The sequence below is a fragment of the Oncorhynchus kisutch genome, linkage group LG12 (genome assembly GCF_002021735.2).
Source record: "Oncorhynchus kisutch isolate 150728-3 linkage group LG12, Okis_V2, whole genome shotgun sequence".
NCBI lineage: Eukaryota > Metazoa > Chordata > Actinopteri > Salmoniformes > Salmonidae > Oncorhynchus > Oncorhynchus kisutch.
The window spans coordinates 16388168-16412749 of record NC_034185.2 but is presented as its reverse complement, the minus strand read 5'-3'; the positions used below and the strand labels follow the sequence as shown (position 1 = coordinate 16412749).

At 42.1% G+C, this 24582-nt stretch overlaps 2 protein-coding genes and 1 pseudogene across 2 annotated transcripts in view; 1 reads left to right on the top strand and 2 right to left on the bottom strand.

Moving 5' to 3' along the window:
- The window catches only part of LOC109900598 (arf-GAP with SH3 domain, ANK repeat and PH domain-containing protein 2), a 47483-nt gene extending 42788 nt beyond the window's left edge, over window positions 1–4695 (bottom strand). The window contains exon 1 of the mRNA XM_020496297.2: window positions 4197–4695. Within this exon, the coding sequence (XP_020351886.2) occupies window positions 4197–4328 (132 nt within the window). The 5' untranslated portion in view covers window positions 4329–4695. The remainder of the gene's footprint in view (window positions 1–4196) is intronic.
- A 1448-nt stretch (window positions 4696–6143) lies between these two features.
- LOC109901342 (transcription factor E2F6-like) lies at window positions 6144–12991 on the bottom strand (annotated as a pseudogene).
- A 2574-nt stretch (window positions 12992–15565) lies between these two features.
- The window catches only part of LOC109900597 (membrane-bound O-acyltransferase domain-containing protein 2), a 111390-nt gene continuing 102373 nt past the window's right edge, over window positions 15566–24582 (top strand). The window contains exon 1 of the mRNA XM_031836982.1: window positions 15566–16163. Coding sequence (XP_031692842.1) covers window positions 16077–16163 — 87 coding nt within the window. The 5' untranslated portion in view covers window positions 15566–16076. The remainder of the gene's footprint in view (window positions 16164–24582) is intronic.

The window sequence follows — 24582 nt, the reverse complement described above, 5'->3', positions numbered from 1 at the left end:
TGGGACAGGCTGGGCAGTCTGTGAGAGAGAAGAGGAGGAAAAGAAAGAGAGAAAGCATGCTAGGACAGGAGTGCATCAGCCCAAGCCCCAGGGACTCTCCCAGGATGCAGCAGTGATCTACCAAGCTAGAGCTTTGTTGTGAGCTAGACTAGAGAGTGATCCTCCGACAAGACTATATGGTAGTGTTCCCCACCACATAGCTCTGGTCCGGGGCATTACGTGCAGCTTGCTGACACTGAGGCTTCCTGGACAAGAGCTACCCACCATGCAACACAGGCAAGGAAACAGCAAGGCACTCCAGTCCACAGTAGGCTGCTCAGGCACTGTCAGCCAGATAAGAGGAACTGGGAAGGAGAGTGCTGCCTGTCAGTCGACCTGATGTAAAACCGCCATTACAGCTGCCTGCCTGCTGTCTGTTCTCGAAATTAGTGTTGTTCTATCTGGCATTACACATCTCATACGTACAATTGAAGTTGGAAGTTTACATACACTTCGGTTGGAGTCATTAAAACTCGTTTTTCAACCACTCCACAAATTTCTTGTTAACAAACAATAGCCTTAACAAGTCAGTTAGGACATATACTTTGTGCATGACACAAGTCATTTCCAACCATTGTTTACAGGCAGATTATTTCACTTATAATTCACTGTATCACAATTCCAGTGGGTCAGAAGTTTACATACACTAAGTTAACTGTGCCTTTAAACAGCTTGGAAAATTACAGAAAAGGATGTCATGGCTTTAGAAGTTTCTGATAGGCTAATTGACATTATTTTAGTCAATTGGAGGTGTACCTGTGGATGTATTTCAAGGCCTACCTTCAAACTCAGTGCCTCTTTGCTTGACATCATGGGAAAATCTAAAGAAATCAGCCAAGACCTCAGAAAAAAATGTGTCTGGTTCATCCTTGGGAGCAATTTCCAAATGCCTGAAGGTACCACGTTCATCTGTACAAACAATAGTACGCAAGTATAGACACCATGGAACCACGCAGCCGTTATACTGCTTAGGAAGAAGAAGCGTTCTGTCTCCTAGAGATGAACGTACTTTGGTGCGAATAGTGCAAATCAATCCCAGAACAACAGCAAAGGACCTTGTGAAGATGCTGGAGGAAACAGATAAAGTATCTATATCCACAGTAAAAATGAGTCCTATATCGACATAACCTGAAAGGCTGCTCAGCAAGGAAGAAGCCACTGCTCCAAAACCGCCATAAAAAAGCCAGACTACGGTTTGCAACTGCACATGGGGACAAAGACCGTACTTTTTAGAGAAATGTCCTCTGGTCTGATGAAACAAAAATAGAACTGTTTGGCCATAACGACCATTGTTATGTTTGGTGGTAAAGGAGAGGCAGGCAAGCCGAAGAACACCATCCCAACTGTGAAGCACGGGGGTGGCAGCATCATGTTGTGGGGGTGCTTTGCTGCAGGAGGGAATGGTGCACTTCACAAAATAGATGGCATCATGAGGAGGGACAATTATGTGGATATATTGAAGCAACATCCGTCAGGAAGTTAAAGCTTGGTCACAAATGGGTCTTCCAAATGGACAATGACCCCAAGCATACTTACAAAGCTGTGGCAAAATAGCTTAAGGACAACAAAGTCAAGGTATTGGAGTGGCCATCACACAGCCCTGACCTCAACCTATAGAACATTTGTGGGTAGAAAAAGCATGTGTGAGCAAGGAGGCCTGCAAACCTGACTCAGTTACACCAACTCTGTCAGGAGGAATGGACCAAAATTCACGCAACCTATTGTTGGAAGCTTGTGGAAGGCGACCCAAAACGTTTGACCCACGTTAAACAATTTAAAGGCAATGCTACCAAGTACTAATTGAGTGTATGTAAGCTTCTGACCCACTGGGAACGTGATGAAAGAAATAAAATATTAAATAAATCATTCTCTCTACTGTTATTCTGACATTTCACATTCTTAAAATAAAGTGGTGATCCTAACTGACCTAAGACAGGACATTTTTACTTGGATCAAATGTCAGGAATTGTGAAAAACTGAGTTTAAATGTATTTGGCGAAGGTGAAGGTGTATGTAAACCTCCGAGATTCAACTGTATTCCATGTAATAATGTTTACATATCTTGCATTACTCATCTCATACATATATACTGTATTCTATTCTACTGTATCTTAGTCACTTAATGTTTACATATCTGCCATTACTCATCTCATATGTATATACTGTTTTCTATACTATTCTTTAATATATATATTTTTTACCTTTATTTAAGTAGGCAAGTCAGTTAAGAGCAAATTCTTATTTACAATGACGGCCTAGGAACAGTGCGTTAACTGCCTTGTTCAGGGGCAGAACGACAGATTTTTACCTTGTCAGCTCGGGGATTTGGTCTTGAAACCTTTCGGTTACCAGTCCAATGCTCTAACCACTAGGCTACCTGCCGCCCCACTCTATTGTATCTCATTCACTTAATAATGTTTATATATCTGGCATTACTCATCTCATATGTATATACTGTTTTATATACTATTCTACAGTATCTCATTCACTTAATAATGTTTACATATCTTGCATTACTCATCCCATATGTATATACTCTATTCTATACTATTCTACCGTATCTTAGTCCGTTCCGCTCTGACATCACTCGTCCAGATGTATATAGTCTTAATTCATTCCTACTTAGATTTGTGTGTATTGGGTATATGTTGTGAAATTGTTAGATATTACTGCACTGTCGGAGCTAGAAACACAAGCATTTCACTACATCCACAATAACATCTGCTAAACACGTGTATGTGACCAATAAAATTTGACCTGGTCAACATGAGTGAAGCATGTGCCTGTATATGTGTTTCTGTCCAACTTGATATACACTGTGTTCAGTGGGGGAAAATCTGGTTGACTTTCAGTTGTGAAACAGAGAAAGCCAATGAAATACAACACTTCCTTGTTTTGAGAGATTCCACTAAATGTAACTCTAACACAAGTTCACTCTAGTCACCTCTCCTCATGTGGTATATTCTGCAACACTGTACACACAGCAGCAGAACCCCTCATATGGCAGTGTGTGTGTGTGTGTCTTCCTCCATTGTGCAAACACAGTATGCCGTAATTTGAATAGGCCCTAAACTGTGACACCAATCCAGTGATTCATACAGCCTGCCGTAAGGCCAGTAGTGTATCGGTGGCATAGAGAGACCACTTCCTTATTACCAGCCTATCACCTGCCTGACCTGGGGCATAGAGATTACTTCCTTATTACCAGCCTATTACAAGCCTGGCCCAGGGCAACAGCACATCTCCAGAGAACAATCAGGAGCAGATCTGAATGCCAACAGATGCCAGGAATACCGTAGAAACACCCATTGTGGTCTACTGTGCATGACAGTAGGCCTTATGCCAACAACACAAGGGTTATGTCCCAAATAGTCCAGCCATATGGATGCCATTTGGGACCTAGTAAGGAAAGCCAATTCAATGGATATGGATGTGTGAGGGATCCACTGGGCATTAAAAGGTGTGGTACTACTCACAGTTTGTATAGGGCTCAAGACTCTTTAATGTGTGGATGTGTCCACACAAGCGAAACTGCCTCTCTGGCAAACAGATAAGATCTCTTCCTCACATTGGGGTAAGGCATTTTTGCATAAGTCACAGAGATGTTTGTAGCCTACAATAATGACATCTTTAAAATATGCTCAAGCCTCTTTAACACATGGAAGTGTCCACACAGTTGTCAAAGTGAAACAGCCTTGTAGTCAAACAGATAAGATAGCTTCCTCACACTGGTGAAAGGTATTTTATTTCACGAGTCAGAGACCTTTGTAGCCTACAATAATTACATATTTCAAAGGGAATTTTCAACTCAATTTTTTTGTCTATGGATTGCTGAATGGTTTAGAATGGAATACCTATAAACTATGGTGTGGGCACTTGTTGGTGGACACTTGTGGAGAACGGCATGGGCGAGGTTCAACACAACTAGGATAAGAAAACCTGCTTTGATTTCGAAAATAAATATTACTATTACGTTACTATTTTGAGTTTAGAAGGTCTAGCCTGATCACTTTCGGGGAAACTGAACTCGACAAATAACTGTAAAAATGCGGTTAGGCCTACCTTGTGCGTAAAGACGCACACGTTAATCTAAGAACACCGTTTCACATTTCGAGTCAATTATATTAACTTTTCACACTGCCATGGCCTGCACCCACCTCTTCTAATGCTGCCACGGCGTTCCGACAATGGGACATTCTAGTGGTGAAACTCGAGGTTGTGGGCGCTTTGTAGTCCTCGTTAGTTTCAGCCACAAATTCCGTGACCGTGATCAACTCCGGCAGCGGCATGTTTGCTCACTTTAAATGCGTTAATATCTATAAAATACGTTGTTCCTCAATTTGTTGTTGATTAAACAGTAAGTTTACCCAACGGAAATGTAAGATTTATAAATCAACGTGTGCCATACGATTTGTTAGGCTACTCCCAAATTTGCCATTCCGGTATCTGCGTCGATACACATACAGTAAAAACTACAGTAGTAAAATGTCCCTTTATTTGTGGGTTATCCTTGTATCCACCGCGAAGAAAAAAATACTCCAATACTACAGTTTGCCCACGGGATTTAAAAAAAAAACAACAATGTGAAATCCCTTTCTCCCTGTGGTCTATCCGGATCTATGCCACCAGCTCCAGTTTACACAACAACCTGTGACTGAGCGCATAAAGTGGAGAGTCAACCTGAACATAAAGGGGCGGGACGAAGGCGTGAGTGGGCATGTTTGGGCGAAAAGGAGCAGAGATGGATTTACCTTTGCTCAGTTGGCGTTCAACACTCACTAGCAATGACAGCTACGACAAAAGTTGAAGATAAGGTGGCTCCGGCAACAGGTGTGCGCCATAGGAACTCTATTTATGAATGAATAGTTATAAATAACTTTCCAAAATGGTGTACCTCGTAAATAGGTATATGGTCAAGATGTTGCAGATGGATATATATATAAAAAAGGGGTTAAGATATACAGTATCAGTCAAAAGTTAGCACACACCAACTCATTCCAGGGTTTTTGTACATTGTAGAATACATCAAAACTATGAAGTAGCACATATGGAATCATGTAGTCACCAAAAAAAGTGTTAAACAAATCAAAGTATATTTTATATTTGAGATTGTTCAAAGTAGCCACCCTTTGCCTTGATGACAGCATTGCATAGGCTTTGCATTCTCTCAACCAGTTTCAAGAGGTAGTCACCTGGAATGCATTTCAATTAACAGGTGTGCCTTGTTAAAAGTTAATTTGTGTAATTTCTTTCCTTCTTAATACGTTTGAACCCATCTGTTGTGTTGTGACAAGGTAGGGGTGGTATACAGAAGATAGCCTTATTTGGTAAAAGACCAAGTCCATATTATGGCAAGAACAGCTCAAATAAGCAGAGAAACGACAGTCGATCATTACTCTAAGACATGAAGGCCAGTCAATGCGGAAAATTACATATTGAAAGTTTCTTCAAGTGCAGTTGCAAAAACCATCAAGCGCTATGATGAAACTGGCTCTCATGAGGACCACCACAGGAAAGTAAGACCCAGAGTTAACTCTGCTGCAGAGGATAAGCTCATTAGAGTTTATTGCACCTCAGATTGCAACCCAAATAAATGCTTCACAGTGTTCAAGTAACAGACACATCTCAACATCAACTGTTCAGAGAGGACTGCGTGAATCAGGCCTTTACGGTTGAATTGCTGCAAAGATTGTGTAAGAGCTATTTGACCAAGGAGAGTGGTGGCGCTGCATCAGACGACCTGGCCTCTACAATCACCTGACCACAACCCAATTGAGATGGTTTTGGATGAGTTGGACCAAAAAGCAGCCAACAAGTGCTCAGCATATGTGGGAACTCCTTCAAGACTGTAGGAAAAATATTAATCATGAATGTGGTTGAGAGAATGTCCAAGAGTGTGCAAAGCTGTCATCAAGGCAAAGGGTGACTCCTTTGAAGAATCTAAAATATATTTGATTTGACACTTTTTTTGTGTGTTATAGTTTTGACGTCTTCACTATTATTCTACAATGTAGAAAATAGTCCAAATAAATAAAAACCATTGAATGAGTATGTGTCCAAACTTTTGACTGGTACTATATATAAAAAGTACACACACACACACGTTTATTCATATGAGGATACATTTTAATTGTTCTCTTCTTTAGTAATAACAGACTGTTTTAACATTGGAAAGACAAACAAAAGTAAAACCTTCGAAAGAAAATGTAAAACATGGTAAGATTTTTTTTTTTTTTACAAAAACAAAGAACATATACACATTATGTTCCAATCCACTAGTTTACATGATGATCCTGCTTTAGACAATGATCAAATCCCCAGTTCCGTGGGAACTGGGGGTACTGAGGGGGCTGCACAATTAGGGTTGCAAAGGGTCGCAAACATTCGGGGAAATTTCCAGAAGTTTCCATGGGAAGTTAAGCCCTTGAATTTGGGGAATTTTGCTTAAATTCATAAAAAGTTTGCTTATGACAGTGAACCTTTTTTTGTGGGATACACATAAGACAATTCTAGGTCTTGTGGCATATTTTGGTTAAACTATCCTCAATTTAATGGAATAGCAAGCCTCTGCAAGCACAGTGCAATCTTCCATCACATGTGAAAGATCTTGAGAATCAGCTGTACACTAATGAGATGCGCTATTGAGCCCACACTACTACCACTGTCTGAGCCAAGGACTACATGCCTTCTAGTAGCCTACAGCAAAGTGTGTTTAAATAATTTCTAACTTAACAATTTCTGCTAGTTAGTTCTTGCTACCATGTGGGTTTTTAGCTTGCTTGAGCCTGATAACTGAGGTGTGTTAATTCATCTGTTTCCATACATGTTTAACTTTAAAACACTTACCTTACAAATGAGTTGTTTAATCAAACTGCTTAACTATTTATCTGTACATGGAATTGTATTTGTTTATTTTTTTACTCATTTATTTTCCTAATCTTTACAGGAAAATGTCACAGGCACTATCTGATGTGTGGAGAGATTTCACTGCAGATAATGTAGAAGGATAGGCTGTGTACATTTGCAAATACTGTGCCAAATCATATGTGAAGAATGCAACAAAGATGCAGAATCATCTGGCCAAGTGCATAAAGTTCCCTCAGCGCTCACAACAAGCAACCTCTGAGAAAAGTCCCTCTACTTCTATTCAAGGTGAAAATGATGAATCAGACACCTTATCGATAGCAACAGCTCATGGTCCTCTTGGAATCAGAAGTTTTTGATGATGAATGTCTTGCTCGAGCTGTGAATGCAACTGGTTCACCTCTGATGCTCACAGGCAATGTCTATTGGACGAGATTTCTGAATGTTCTTCGCCCAGCATACACCCCTCCAACCAAACATCTACTCATTTTCTGGATGCAGAGTTCACGTGAAGGTCAAGCAAATCATAGAGAAAGCAGACTGTATTGCAATCATGAAGACTTCTGCCTGACGCCCATACACGCTGCAGCGTACATGTTGGACCCCAAGTATGCTGGCAAGAGCATCCTGTCTGGTGCAGAGATGAACAAGGCCTATGGTGTCATCACTACTGTGTCTTGCCACCTTGGCAATCTGGCGAAGTACACTTCCAAGCAAGGGCTTTGGGATGGAGATGCAATACGGTAGTCGTGCCAACATATCTCATCAGCCACCTGGTGGAAGGGACTTTGTGGATCTGAGGCTCTTTCCCCTGTTAACTCAAAACTAAATATGTATAAAAATAAAGCGGACAATTTAATAACCTACGTGTTCTTTTTACAATCCATTCCTTAACTTTGCTATAATCCTTGGGATTTTACACAGAGAAATTATTACAAAAATGGTCTCTTCCTAAAATTACAATGGCAGAATGTGAAATCTGTCAGTCCGAACAGTGAGACAAAAACTTCCAATGAGGACAGTGTGACGCCAGACTATCCACTCTGTACAGCATTCTGTGATGCAGAGGTCCCTACAGGAGAGAAATTAACCGTTGATTTAGACTACACCAAAACATCAATGTTTATACCTTTCTTTGTGAAGTAACTGACCTCATTTGATACAGCATCTCACAAACCTATTTTATAGTTAACAGCTCCCTCTGGTGAACATATTGGGGAGCACATTCAATGTTCCAATCCAATCATGGCATAATATCCCTTTCTTACAGAGTAGGATATCTCAAGGAAGGAAGTAATGTACTTTACATATAGGTGAATTAATATCTAGGGCACCAAATAAAGCTTAACAATTGATGAATTTGACTGATTGAAAAGCACAGCTGTTACCTGTGTGCAGAAGCATGATCTCTCCTCCAAAACTAGAAAGTCTGGTCTTTCTACTTCCCTGTGTGTCACACTGAGGCCCGCCCAGCTCACAGGTCAACACTTTGATTGGTCCCCTGCCTCCCTTCAGGTGGATCTAGATGCCGTTCTAAAATGGAAACAATTCAATAAAGTGATCAATTCAGCCAATCAACATCAGACTCAGTGGTTTAGAATTGTACAGATTCTGCAAATGTTAAGTTTGTGTCAGTGCTTCATGAATGAATAAGCATGCATATACAGCCACAGAGTGGTGTTGTGTACATTAGGCACAAAATGGAAGAAAACCGTGGAAACGGAAACATACTATATTAGCTTGTACAATAAGAAACGCCAGTTTTCATTGCACCACATTTTGCTACTGTGTTCCCTAATGAACACGACCCAGGTCTGTAAAGCAGGTTTATGTTTGGCCCTCCTTACTGTACCTCCTTGGGTGTGGGCAGCTCCAGCTTGGTCTTCTCCGGGGCCTTAATGGCAACGACCGTCTGCTCCTGGAACACCTTGATACACCACTGATGTCTTGGTGGGTCACGAATGCAAATGTGCAGAGGCAATTAAAGAGGATACAACAGCAGGACACAAATTGTTTGTACTTTAGGACTGGTGACTGTTTCCGCAGTGCAATCGTAACGGGCATAATCCTAACATTGTGTCCCAAAATGTTGGTTAATTCACAGCGTAAATCTAAGAGTGACTTTCTTATTTTTTTGACAGTATTTTATTATCAGTCTGCATTTTGCTAATTTTGGGTTGTGTCTCCTTATCTACTATTCTCAGTGTTGTTAGCTTCTTAAAATACCGGTGTTTGTACCATGTAAAAGGTGGTGCTAGTGTTTGAAAAAAGGCTGTCCTGCTCCTCTCCTCTCTACCTAACTTACACTCACATTTACATAAGTATTCAGACCCTTTACTCAGTTGAAGCATCTTTGGCAGCGATTACAGCCTCAAGTCTTATTTTGTATGACGCTACAAGCTTGGCACATCTGTATTTGGGGAGTTTCTCCCATTCTTCTCTGTAGATCCTCTCAAGCTCTGTCAGGTTGGATGGGGAGCATAGCTGCACGGCTATTTTCAGGTCTCTGCAGAGATGTTCAATCAGGTTCAAGTCCGGGCTCTGGCTGGGCCACTCAAGGATATTCAAAGACTTGTCCCGAAGCCACTCCTGCATCGTCTTAGCTGTGTGCTTAGGGTCATTGTCCTGTTAGAAGGTGAACCTTCACCCCAATCTGAGGTCCTGAGCGCTCCGGAGCAGGTTTCATCAAGGATCTCTCTGTAGTTTTCTCTGTTCATCTTTCCCTCAATCCTGACTAGTCTCCCACTCCCTGCCATTGAAAAAAAATTGCCACAGCATGATGCTGCCACCACCATGCGTCACTGTAGGGATGGACCCAGCTTTCCTCCAGACGTGACGCTTGGCATTCAGGCCAAATAGTTCAATCTTGGTTTCATCAGACCAGAGAATTTTGTTTCTCATGTTATGAGAGTCCTTTAGGTGTCTTTTGGCAAACTTCAAGCGGGCTGTCGTGTGCCTTTTACTGAGGAGTGGCTTCCGTCTGGCCACTCTACCACAAATGCCTGATTGGTGGAGTGCTGCAGAGATAGCTGTCCTTCTGGAAGGTTCTCCCATCTCCACAGAGTGACCATTGGGTTCTTGGTCACCTCCTTGATCAAGACACTTCTCCCCAGATTGCTTAGTTTGGATGGGCGGCCAGCTCTAGGAAGAGTCTCGGTGGTTCCAAACATCCTCCATTTAAGAATGGAGGCCACTGTATTCTTGGGGACCTTCAATGCTGCAGACATGTTTTGGTACCCTTCCCAAGATCTGTGCCTCGACACAATCCTGTCTCGGAGCTCTATGGACAATTCCTTCGACCTCATGTCTTGGTTTTTGCTCTGACATGCACTGTCAACTATATAGACAGGTGTGTGCCTTTCCAAATCATGACCAATCAGTTTAATTAATCACAGGTGGACGCCAATCAAGTTTTAGAAACATCTCAAGGAGGATCAATGGAAACAGGATGCACCTGAGCTCAATTTAGAGTCACATAACAAAGGGTCTGAATACTTATGTAAATAAGGTATTTCTGTTTTTATTTTTAATACATTTGCAAATGTTTTCGCTTTGTCATTATTGGGTATTGTGTGCAGATTGATGAGGAACCATTTAAAAAATATATATTTTAGAATACGGCTGTAACGTAACAAAATGTGGAAAAAGGGAAGGGTTCTGAATACTTTCCGAATGCCCTGTGTAGCGGGTGAGGGCATTCATAGCCGACTGCTCAGACGGGTGAAGGCATTCATAGCCGACTGCTCAGACGGGGGAGGGCATTCATAGCCGACAGCTCAGACGGGGGAGGGCATTCATAGCCGACAGCTCAGACGGGGGAGGGCATTCATAGCCGACTGCTCAGACGGGGGAGGGCATTCATAGCCGACTGCTCAGACGGGGGAGGGCATTCATAGCCGACTGCTCAGACGGGTGAGGGCATTCATAGCCGACTGCTCAGACGGGGGAGGGCATTCATAGCCGACTGCTCAGAAGGGGGAGGGCATTCATAGCCGACTGCTCAGACGGGGGAGGGAATTCATAGCCGACTGCTCAGACGGGGGAGGGCATTCATAGCCGACTGCTCAGACGGGGGAGGGCATTCATAGCCGACTGCTCAGACGGGGGAGGGCATTCATAGCCGACTGCTCAGACGGGGGAGGGCATTCATAGCCGACTGCTCAGACGGGGGAGGGCATTCATATCCGACCGCTCTGATGGGGGAGGGCATTCATAGCCGACCGCTCCGACGTGCGAGTGCATTCACAGCCGACCGCTCAGACGGGCGAGGGCCTACCAGCCGACCGCTCAGACGGGCGAGGGCCTACCAGCCGACCACTTTTACATGGTCCTTCTAGACGGATTTAGTGACCAACAGTTTTTTTTACAGTGTTTATGTTCTAAAAGGATATTCTCTGTTGTCTAGGCTGTCCATCATGTCAAAGAGCTGCTGTGCACAGGTCTTGATGAGCTCATCCAGACTTTCCTCCACCGTCTTCAGGTTCTGCAGCTCCCGCTAAAACCTCTGCTTCGGCCCCACAAAACTGGTGACTGGACACGGACCTCTGGGGAGGGAGAGGATGATACCACACTCAGTTATAGAATACAGACAAACCCCTTGCTACCATGCAGGGTGATCTGGTCTTGGTATTTTATTAGGTTCCCATTAGCGGTTGTGAAAGCAGTAGCTATTCTTCCTAAGGTCCACACAAAACATGACATAACACAGAACATTAATAGACAACAACAGCTCAAGGACAGGAGTCACATATTAATTAGGGCACGCAGTGGAAGACGTTTCTAAACGTTTTGCAACTGAAGAAGAAAATTTGTCTTTCTTACTGGACAAGTTCAGGTCCTAGTCCCTCCCTATTTCAATCTGTTTTCTTCCATTTGGTGCCTAATGAATACCACCCTGCATGAACACATCCTATCAAAACAGACAAATAAGCACAGAAGGTAGGAGCACAGACTGGCAAAGAGCTTGTGTGTTGAAACCGCAGTACTCACAACCACTTGATCTTGTTGGCAGATTGTTTCTGAATAAGGTTGGTCCCCTCCAGTTGGTGAGGTCATACACCCTCGGTTTGCTTGTGATGAGGTTCTTTGCCGCGAGGTTAAGGTCTATGAAACCATGATGGATGCCACACAATAGCCTTAGGAACTTCTTGGTCAACAGAGCCAGGGACAGATCCTGGAGGACAAATGGTGTGTTCAGTGGCACTGGCTACAGTAGGAAAAAGGTAAATATTTTATCAAAGCCAAAACGGGGCGGCAGTGTAGCCTAGTGTTTAGAGCATTGGACTAGTAACCGAAAGGTTGCAAGTTCAAATCCCCGAGCTGACAAGGTACAAAATCTGTCGTTCTGCCCTTGAACAGGCAGTTAACCCACTGTTCCTAGGCCGTCATTGAAAATAAGAATTTGTTCTTAACTGACTTGCCTAGTAAAATAAAAGGTAAAATAAAATTTAAAAAAACAACAACATTGATTCAACATTATCTGCATCCCAAATGGGACCCTATTCCCTACATACACTGAGTTTACAAAACATCAGGAACACCTTCCTGATATTGAGTTGCACTCCTTTTGCCCTCAGACACATACGTGTTTAGCAGATGTTATTGCAGGTGTAGTGAAATGCTTGTGCTTATAGCTCCGACAGTGCAGTAATATCTAACAAATACACAACATATACCAAAAACACACAAATCTAGTAAAGGAATGGAATTAAGAATATAAAAATATATGGACGAGCAATGTCAGAGCGGCATAGAACAAGATACAGTAGAATAATATAGGATACTGTATATACATATGAGATGGGTAATGCAAGATATTTAGACATTATTATTATATATTTTCATGTATTTAACTAGGCAGGTCAGTAAAGAACAAATTCTTATTCACAATGACGGCCTGTGTGTAGAAAGCATTCCAAGGGATGGTGGCCCATGTTGACTCCAATGCTTCCCACAGTTGTGTCAAGCTGGCTGGATGTCCTTTGAGTGGTGGACCATTTTGATACACACGGGAAACTGTACCCCGTTCAAAGGCACTTCAATCTTTTGTTTTGCCATTGACCCTCAATGACACACATACACAATCCATGTCTCAATTGTCTGAAGGCTTAAAAATAATTCTCTAACCTGTATCCTCCCCTTCATCTACACTGATTGAAGTGGATTTAACAAGAGACATCAGTAAGTGCTTATCTTTCATAGCTTTCACCTAGATTCACCTGGTCAGTCTATGTCATGGAAAGAGCATGTTTTGAACACTGTGTATATTCTAGTACTTTAGTTAGCTAATAGCCATTCACTGTATCTTGATTATAAAAGTAAACCACTGTGTGTTTTATGGATTTAGTGGCAGTTATAATATCTGGATATGAAAATAAACTACTCTTGTACTACCAAGTGTTTTGTACACAGTGTAGTTCACTAATTTTGACCAGAGCCCTATGGGCCCTGGTCAAAAGTAGTGCACTAAATAGGGCATAGGATGCCATTAGCAATGCAGGCAGCCTTTTGGGGGCCCTAAGCGAGATTTTGTTGCCCCCACCCCCACTACAAAACATTTTAGTGGCCCTGTCTCTTGATGGCGGAGAGAAAAACAATACATTTAAGTGAATTTCCTGCAATTCTGAATATTTTGCCATGGGGAGAAGATACATTTTTGCAATTTTATGACAAATTTCATGCAATTCTACTCATTTTGCCATAGGGCACAGCAATGTTTTTTAAAACAGTTTTACAGCTAATCTCCTACAATTCTACCCATTCTCCATGTGGTGGCAAGATTTTTTTTTACCAGTTTTACAGCTAATCTCCTACAATTCTACCCATTCTCCATGTGGTGGCAAGATTTTTTAAACCCAGTTTTACAGCTAATCTCCTACAATTCTACCCATTCTCCATGTGGTGGCAAGAAATTTTGACCAGTTTGAAAGCGGTTGCTTAGCGTCCTGGGGCCCTAAACAACCACTTATGTCACTTATGCCTGGAGGCAGCCCTGGATGCAGGAATTGTACAAGGCAAGGAAGTGTCAAAGGGTCATTCAACGCCAGGTCGATTTGGAATAATAATAGATTTTCAGTAATGATGATCACGCATACCTTGTCTTGGTGCTTTCAACCAGTTCACAGGACCTAGACTGAAGAGGGATAAAAACAACAACAACCACTTAAAACGGCAACAGGGCACATGTTGCAAACAGGTTGTATGTTTTTGAATATTTTTTTAGCATGTACAGGCATCCTTCTTCTCACTCTGTCATTTAGGTTAGTATTGTGGAGTAACTACAATGTTGTTGATCCATTCTCAGTTCTCTCATATCACAACCAATAAACTCTAACTGTTTTAAAATCACCATTGTCCTCATAGTAAAATCCCTGAGCCGTTTCCTCCTTCTCCGGTAACTGGGTTTGGAAAGACGCCTGTATCTTTGTAGTGACTGGGTGTATTTATACACCATCCATAGCCTAATTAATAACTATCATGATCAAAGAGATATTCAGAGTCTGCTATTTTTTGTTTTTACACATCTACCAATCAGTGCCCTTTTTTGTGAGGCATTGAAAAACCTCCCTGGTCTTTGTGGTTTCATCTGTGTTTGAAATTCACTACTCGATTGAGGGACCTTACAATTGTCTGTATGTGTGGGGTACAGAGTTGGGGTAGTCATTCCAAAATCATGTTAACCACTACTACTGAACACAATGAGTCCATGCAACTTATGCGATTTATTAAAAAGGCCTCGTTATTTTCAAACACCAAGAGAGATGCTCAGAAGTGTAGAATGCAAGTACCTGTAGATCAAAACACAAAAGGAAGAATGCTTATTATATTTCATAAAGGCTAGAGAGCTGTTACCTTACATAGATTCAGATGGTTCTGTCTCGGGCTGGCTCATCATATTCTTCTTCAACATCAACATTCTGTAAATAAAATATATGCAGACAGGGATTACTAAAAACAACGACTACAATCATTGCGAAAAGAAAGCTATCAATCAAAGTAATCATGAGCGTATCCTCCCGTGCTTAGCCGTTGCAACATCTTCATCCACGAATTCCTCCTCGCCCACGGGCTGATCAGATTTAGTGGTCCGTCGAGGTATGGTGGCATGATAGGAATGGCATCATCGCTTATTCCAAGTGGCGGTATGTGGTCTGTCAGAAAGTGTTTTTCACATATGAGGTGCTCCTCCGTTGAATCCTACTTTTCCGTCTTTCGCAGGGCAGCAAGGCACATTTCTATTCGAGTCTGGTCCTTAGGAAAATGTCAAAACCTCTTAGGTCGATTCGGAAACGCTCATTTATTTATTTGTCGCTTCGATTAGGATACCCCAGAACCACGCATTTCACCATAGCCAAATGTATGTGACGACCACCAGCCACATTCGAACGTTTTGTTGCTAAATTAAATATCACGTTTGTTTGTTTATCTCAAATTCACGTTTCTTGGACAGGAAAATATGATTTTCAAAGCCGGAAGTTGACATTATGTGATGAACGTCAGCCAATGAAAATGTTTAAAAAAGCAAAGGAAGGCGGGATTATCGTCTTCCTTGTATGATTTTATGAAATAGTGTCGTTTCCGATATTTCTGTTCCGCCACCTGCAGGATTGGGGTGAATAATAAGTGTTTCCCTTAGGGGACGAGAAGAGAAGACGGCAGCGCAGCATCTTATTTTGCGTTCAGTAAACTGTGCGCGAGGTATGTAGCCGAGCATCTGCGCAACGAGCACGGCGCACCTGAGTTTAATATAATATTTCTTGTCCGCTATTTATAAAGAAAAATATATTTTAGACTACAGGAAAAATGAAAATAACATGTGTAAAAAGCCTATTTCAACTGGAAACAGAGAATAAAAGAACAACTTAGGCCTTTTTTTATTTTAATTCAGTGGCACTTGGGCCTATTTTGTCTAGCCTTTACATTGGAATATGGTGCTGATATTTTCGCAAACCATTGCGTAGAGCGGGAATGAGTCGAATCCTTCCCCGCCCAAATTATGGTTGATTTGGGAAGTATTTGCGCCTAGACCGTGCTGTAGCGCAACCGACAGCCAGTAGTGGCCAGCAGCAAACAGCAGCAGCTACAGCGGTGGATGTAGGATCAGAGTCGGGGCGAATCTAGGATTCACTGTCAGAGGGGAAGAAGAGCAGAGGACTCTCTCAACGTTCTGAATCATGGCTACTGAAACCGTGTCCCCGGCGTGCACTGGATCCAGTTTGCTGCAACCCATAAGCGAAATCATCAATCTTCCTCTCGACCAGGTAAATAGGTTAATTCTTGTTACTTCTACTTACGCTTTTTTTTTTGTATTTCTATCATTCGTCGCATGTCCAAAATCGCAGCAAAAACAACATTGTGTAGCCAATTGTCTTTGATTCCTCACTATCAAACAACGGTATTGGTATTGCCATTTTTCCCTCATAGGAAATCATGAATTTGGATTGGTTTGATACAATCGTTCAACACGTTGATGCCACATTGGCATAAGCGCACATCTCGCAATGATTGAAATAAATTAAAGGCCCCCTTTAAATGTCACGTTTAGTCGACAATTAATCATCAGCCATACTTTTAAATAGTCTCTTATTTGAACAAATGTGCCGCAGATGTCTGTGTTCAGGATATTTGGCTTGTCTAGACTACAATAACCCTAGATTTGGATTTACAGTTGACATTGGCCTCTTACTGATCGGGCTGTAATGTAACCAGTTTTATTTTACGCACAAAATAAATGACACATTTTCAAGTAGCCTAATCACAGCTGTAGAATAGGACTATGTGTTTTGCTGCCAGTGCCAAATCAACCTGAATTTATCATTAAGCATGCTTTCAGTTATTACCATCGTCTATTCCTTGCAATGGTTTTCACATAGGCCCATTCAGGTGACCTGTATATGTAAATGCTATAGTCTCACTTGTCATTAGAAGACGTCGAAGAACACTCAGATTACATAGCCTACCCCGACCACAGCAGCTTTACTTTACATGTGAAGCCCATCCCATGCAAATATTAAATCTGCAGCACCCACTCTTACAATCTACTGTATACAAGATTTGCATCTGAAAAATATCAATGGAAAAGTCTCTGATAATTTCCCACTAATCTATTCATATTCATAACCAACCAAGTTTGAATCCATGCTCATTTATGTAATGTGGCACATTCATATATTTATCTAATGCGACAACCTTAAGTTAAATGCTGTAATGCTGCTTTGCCCAAACTTGGTCAAAAGTAGTGCACTATAAATTGCCTGGCTACCCATCCACATCGCTCCGGCCAACTGTTGTTTCTTCTCCACGATGAGTCTGGATTTGACTCCTTCCCTGACGATTTCTAGAATGCGAACACATTCTGACCGTTCTGATTGGTCCCAGAAACCAACAACATTATCCATTTTGATACTCTGATTGGTTAGAGGCGATCCAATTGCTGATTTAAAAAAATAAAATACATTTGCAACGCAAATCATTTTGAAGTTACACAAACTACTTCTATGATGGCAGTTTCAGAATTATTGTATCAATTGGTAGAGCAGCAGAATGAAATTCAGGATGAGTCGTCAGTCAACACTATAAAGAGAGTAGGTTGCCATTTCGGCACAACTCAAGAGGTTGTACTGTAGAACTCCTGTTTTTTCCTATTTAGCCAAAACAAGAGACCAAATGTACTGTAGCGTGCTGTAAATTATCCCAGAACATCTCCGACAGTATTCATGAAGGGAACGTGACCACAACAGTGAGTCGTCTAAACAAACTTCAATTCCTCTTAATACTCCTCTAGAGGTAACAGGTGTGTTTGTTTGGTGACTTCACTGTGCGAGCTCTAAATATTTCCATTGGTGTTTTCTCTTGCCAGTTTCACGCTAAAGGTTAGACTCGGATAATACTGTAGTGGCTTGGGTATTTTCTATCCACATGGTCCTTTCTAGCACAGTTTCAGAAACTATGTTGGAAGCGTAACCAGGCCAGTCTAGTACAGTTCGGCTTGGTTACTTAACATTATAAACTGGGTGGTTTGAGTCCTGAATGCTGATTGGCTGACAACCGTGGTATATCAGGCCGTAAACCACGGGTATGACAAAACATTGATTTTTACTGATCTAATTACGTTGGTAACCAGTTTCTAATAACACTAAGGCACCGCTAGGGTTTGTGGTATATGGCCAATATCCACGGCTAAGGGCTTTATCTAGGCATAAGAACAGCCCTTTGCCATGGTATATTGGCCATATACCACATCCCGTTGCCTAACTATACTTTCATAGTATTTAAATGGAGCTGCTACTCTACAGAAAGCTCTGATGACACAAATTGTTAATAAACAAATAAGTAATCAGGTTCTCTAGGCATTAATATGAGCCCTGGTCTACAGCTGATCATGTAACATTACTCCCTCTTCCATAGATACTGAGCCTAAGCTACAGGCTACAGATCTGTGGTTCACCACTTCACAACTGAATGCAAAGATGCATCAGGCCCTATCAGTTGTTGTAGCCTAGCACCATTGCTACATTCCAGGATGACATAGCCCCGTAATACTGTTGTGACTAAAATTCTCTTTGACTTTGAGATGTAGGAAATGATATTTGCCTTAGAAATTCCACAGCACTGTGAGAGTCAGGAAGTCAGTCAGGGGCTGCGGTACAATCCATCAGAGAGTATCAATAGTAGTAGTTATGTTCCCCCTAGTAACAGTATGGTGTTTTGACGACACCCTCAAGTGATGTTACTGTGGAAATGACTTTCTAGAAAACGAGAAGGAACCAAAAAAGGAGCGGCTCCAGGGATCTTCCTGTGGTCTAGGTGGTCTGAGCAGGATTCATTTCTGACTTCTACGTTGAAAAGAAACACAGAGTGTGTCCCAAATGGCTGCCTATTCCCTTTATAGTGCACTACTTTGACCAGAGCCCACAGTGTGGTTTCTGCGTAGCCATACAGCCACACAGTCATTGTAAGCTGATTTAGTGTAAGGGATTTGTCCAGGGGGAAAAGGGTATCTGCAGCTCTAAGTTATAGGCCTCCTAGCTCTTACTATGCAAACCCCGACCAGGGGCAGAAGACTTAATAATATCAAAGGGATAACAACACTTGGGCCTGCCATACCAAAAAACACAGTCTGCGTCCCAAATGGCACTCTCTTCCCTGTACACAGTGAAATTCTTTTTTTTACCAGAGCCCTATGGAAGAAGTGCGTTATATAGGTAATAGGGTGCCATTTGGGACGAACACACACACATTCCTGCCTAACCCCAGTGATCGTAACCTATTACTATCACTGAAAGAGAATACGTTACATTGTTGCTTTAACTTTAATGGCACCAGCTAGGCAGCCTTTGGTGTTCAGGGGCTTTATGTGTCTAGCGTCTCAGAGTAGGAGTGCTCATCTAGGATCAGGTCCCTCCGTGTCTATTTAATCTTATTCATTGTGATCTAAAAGACTAAACTGATCAGCAGTCTAAGACACTTCATACATATGGCTCCAAAGCTGTGGTTTAATGGCTCTGCTTTCTCTATGGAAGTTGACTGTGGTACTTTAGGCCAACTTGGTTGCCGATACTTTCACACATGCAGTGACACATCCTGAATGTGAAATGTGTCACAAGCGTTGCTGTCAAACTTTTGCTGGGAATATTTTAGCAAGCAGAGGACCTCAGGCATATTGCATTAGCTGTGTGTGGCTGAGTGTGCGTGTGCATGTGTGCGAATGCGTGTGCATGAGAGATAATCCTTTGTGCCAAGACATAAATGGTGGTCTTCCCAATCAAGAGTTTTGGCCTGAGTTTGCTGCCCAACACCCTGGGGGCTCAATGAGGAGGAATGCCCAGGGAGTAGAGTACGGTTATCTGGCAGTGCCTGCATCCCAAATGGGACCCTATTCCCGATATAGTGCACTACTTTTCACCAAAACCCTATTCCATATATATGGGCCCTGGTCCAAAGTGGTGCACTAAATAGGGAATAGAGTGTCATTTGGAACACAACCAGTGTGTGCTGTTAACTATGGAGATGTAACCAACTGAATGAAAAACATGGAGTTAATAATGCTGACATTCTACTAACTCCATTCAATCCAGATTCCCCTCCCACTAAAACATTCAAAATGTGTTGTAGGCCTATGAGTTTGGTGAGTGAATACCAGAGTCAGCTAATTTGTTGCTTCCATTGGGGGTTTGGCTGAGGTTAGTTTACATGGGACCATGGGACTGGGTGTTCCTCTCTCTGCAGGGTTGGGAGCAGATGGATCTGGTTGTGTCACAAATGGCACCCTATTCCCTATTTAGTGCAACAAATTAGGCCTGTAGGTCCCTACGTAGGGAATAGGGTGCCGTTGGGGATGGAGCTTATATAGGAGTGTATAGGACACTAGGGCCTCACAGGGTATCTCTTTAGGGGAGCTGTCTCAATGACTACAGGGACCATGATCCTCTGGGTTTATTATGGCTGATGGCTGGCTGACGGTATAGAAGTGGGATGACTGAGAGGCTTCACGAACACACCTGGTGTCCAACGAAATAAACATCACTTTGTTTTACAAGTTTTAACTAGCGCCATGCTCCTGTTTTTGCCAGCTAGCCAGCATAAACTATCTATGTGAGAAGGGCTCATCGGGATGACTAACTGAACTGAATCCATTTGTCTCCACTCAACTCAGTTGCGCGACATACACTACCAGTCAAAAGTTTGGACACGTACTCATTTCAGGGGTTTACTTTATTTTTACTATTTTCTACATTGTAGAATAATATTGAAGACATCAAAACTATGAAATAACACACACGGAGTCATGTAGTAACCAAAAAAATGTTCAACAAATCAAAATATTTTATATTTGAGATTCTTCAAAGTAGCCAGAGTTAGAGTTACCTCTGCTGCAGAGGATACGTTCATTAGTTACCAGCCTCAGCAATTGCAACCCAAATAAATGCTTCACAGAGTTCAAGTAACAGACACATCTCAACCTACCTGACACCCTAGACCCACTCCAATTTGCTTACCGCCCAAATAGGTCCACAGACGACTCAATCTCAACCACACTGCACACTGCCCTAACCCATCTGGATAAGAGGAATACCTATGTGAGAATGCTGTTCATCGACGACAGCTCAGCATTTAACACCATAGTACCCTCCAAACTTGTCATCAAGCTCGAGACCCTGGGTCTCGACCCCACCCTGTGCAACTGGACTTCCTGACGGGCCGCCCCCAGGTGGTGAGGGTAGGTAACAACATCTCCACCCTGCTGATCCTCAACACTGGGGCCCCACAAGGGTGCATTCTGAGCCCTCTGCTGTACTCCCGGTTCACCCACGACTGCGTGGCCTGCACGCCTCCAACTCAATCATCAAGTTTGCGGACGACACTACAGTGGTAGGCTTGATTACCAACAACGACGAGACGGCCTACAGGGAGGAGGTGAGGGCCCTCGGAGTGTGGTGTCAGGAAAAAACCTCACACTCAACGTCAACAAAACAAAGGAGATGATTGTGGACTTCAGGAAACAGCAGAGGGAGCACCCCCCTATCCACATCGATGGGACAGTAGTGGAGAGGGTAGTAAGTTTTAAGTTCCTCGGTGTACACATCACGGACAAACTGAATTGGTCCACCCACACAGACGGCATCGTGAAGAAGGCGTAGCAGCGCCTCTTCAACCTCAGGAGGCTGAAGAAATTCGGCTTGTCACCAAAAGCACTCGCAAACTTCTACAGATGCACAATCGAGAGCATCCTGTGAATGACCTGCAAATGTCCAAACTTTTGATTGGTACTGTACGTCATATATTTGTGCACCAGGCGTGTCCATAATGCCTCTCCTGCAGGTTCAGCACTGGTCCATAAAAGGTGTAAGTGTGTATTCCTGGCTCCACAGGTCTTTGTGTTTTTAGTGCACCTTTTTATGAGATTGATGAGCTAATTTATTGTAAAACATCATTCTGTTGGTGATTCAGCTTTAGCCTATGCTATTTAATGCACAGACAGTATGATTTCTTTGGACATATAGGCCCTAGCTACATTAAGCTGAAATGGGAATCTCCTGTTTACTCTGGAATGTTCTTCTTCTTCCCGTGAGGTTGTATAGAACAGCATGCTTCTGCTTTGAGAAGAAAGTACTTTATGTGGAGGACCTAATTAATTTAACAAACCTCTTGGGGTTGAGAATCTCTTTGATGTAGAAAGAGGTTTAGAGACAGCCATTAACCCTATATTATTACTCAGCATTTTCACTCACAAAGAGAGGGAGGAAAGTAGATATTATAGATGTTACAGGAAGTCTATCCAATTCCAGACAGTCTACCCCTGTGGTTAAGAGGTTGTTTTTTTGTGCCTACCAGAACCGATATAGAGAGTGACTATAAATACTTAGGATTTATTACATGGCACTGGATAATTTTTCTAAAGGTAGTTCAAAACCTGCCACATTGCTTATGGATTGATGGGGCACTATGGTAACCCTCAATTTGAATAATCAACATAATCTGAGTACTAGTTTTTATAAATCAGCTTCAGTTTGATAACGTTCATGATTTTTCTTTGCCTACTGTGTTCTGTGTGTTATATACAGTATGTTCTGTGTTATATACAGTGTGTTATATACAGTATGTTCTGTGTGTTATATACAGTGTGTTCTGTGTGTTATATACAGTGTGTTCTGTCCAGTGGTGGAAAAAGTACCCAGTTGTCATACTTGAGTAAAAGTAAAGATACCATAATAGAAAATGACTCAAGTTAAAGTGAAAGTCACCCAGTAAAATACTACTGGAGTCTAAAAGTAATTGTGTTTTAAATATACTTAAGTATCACAAGGTAATGTAATTGCGCAAATATATTTACATTTGAAAAGTAAAACTATGGTGATGATATTCAAATTCCTTATATTAGGCAAATCAAATTTTCATGTACACAATTTTCATGTATTTTTTAAATGTATGGATAGCCAGGGGCAGGCCCCAACACTCAGACATAATTTACAAACGAAGCATTTGTGTTTAGTGAGTCCGCCAGATCATAGGCAGTAGGGATGACCAGGATGTTCTCTTGATAACTGTGTGAATTCAACCAGTTTCCTGTCCTGCTAAGCATTCAAAATGTACTTTTGGATGTCAAGGAAAATGTATGGAGTAAAAAGTACATTGTTTTCTTCAGGAATGTAGTGAAGTAAAAATGTAAAAAATATATACCCACAAAAACTATTTAAGTAGTGCTTTAAAGTATTTTTACTTAAATACTGTACATTTCACCACTGGTTCTGTCTGTGTGGCAGGCCTACATGGGCATTTAGTCTGCTCACTGATTCTACTTGGCTGGTAGCTTGCTCAGCTGCTGTGCTGTTCTACCTACAAAACCACTTCCTTCCCTCTGTGTCAGATGTTGAATCACAAATGGCACCCTATTCCCTATATAATGCACTAGTTTTGACCATAGCCATGTTCAAAAGTAGTGCACTAAATAGAAAATAGGGTGCCATTTGGGACACAAACTCGAGATGTCTTCCTGGAAGAGGGCCAGAGAGGATACTGCAACAAGACTGGAATTTCCCCAGTTTCTGTAGTTCCTGAACTCCATCCATTCAGTATCACTAACCAGGTTTCCATCCAACCTTTTTATGCAAGTAAAGTGCGTGTCGGATAAATGTCATGACAGGCCTGATGGAAACAGAACATTTATTTCCAAATGTCGACAAAACAATACGCTAGACAAGGTGGGATCTTTTTGTGTCTGTAAGATTAAGGCGCAACAGCGCCTCTTCAACATCCGGTGACTGAAGTAATTTGGCATGGGCCCTCAGATCCTCAAGAAGTTATATAGCTGGCAACTGCCCCAACTTCAACTGCAGGGGGCAAGCTCCCTGTCCTCCAGGACATTTATGTCAGATGGGGTCTGAAGAATCCCTGGAAAATCGTCAAGAACTTAAGTCAACCGAGTCACGGACTATTCACTTTGTTACATCCAACCCTTACACACAAATATACACACACACACACACACACACATACAGTGGGGCAAAAAAGTATTTAGTCAGTCACCAATTGTGCAAGTTCTCCCACTTAAAAAGAGGAGAGAGGCCTGTAATTTTCATCATAGGTACACTTCAACTATGACAGACAAAATGAGGGAAACAAATCCAGAAAATCACATTGTAGGATTTTAAATTAATCTATTTGCAAATTATGGTGGAAAATAAGTATTTGGTCAATAACAAAAGTTTATGTCAATACTTTGTTATATACCCTTTGTTGGCCATGACAGAGGTGAAGACTTACAGAAAACGTTTGACAAGGTTTTCACACACTGTTGCTGGTATTTTGGCCCATTCCTCCATGCAGATCTCCTCTAGAGCAGTGATGTTTTGGGGCTGTTGCTGGGCAACGGACTTTCAACTCCCTCCAAAGATTTTCTATGGGGTTGAGATCTGGAGACTGGCTAGGCCACTCCAGGACCTTGAAATGCTTCTTACGAAGCCACTCCTTCATTGCCCGGGCGGTGTGTTTGGGATCATTGTCTTTGATCATTGTCAAAGACCCAGGCACGTTTCATCTTCAATGCCCTTGCTGATGGAAGGAGGTTTTCACTCAATCTCACAATACATGGCTCCATTCATTCTTTCCTTTACACGGATCAGTCGTCCTGGTCCCTTTGCAGAAAAACATCCCCAAAGCATGATGTTTCCACCCCCATGC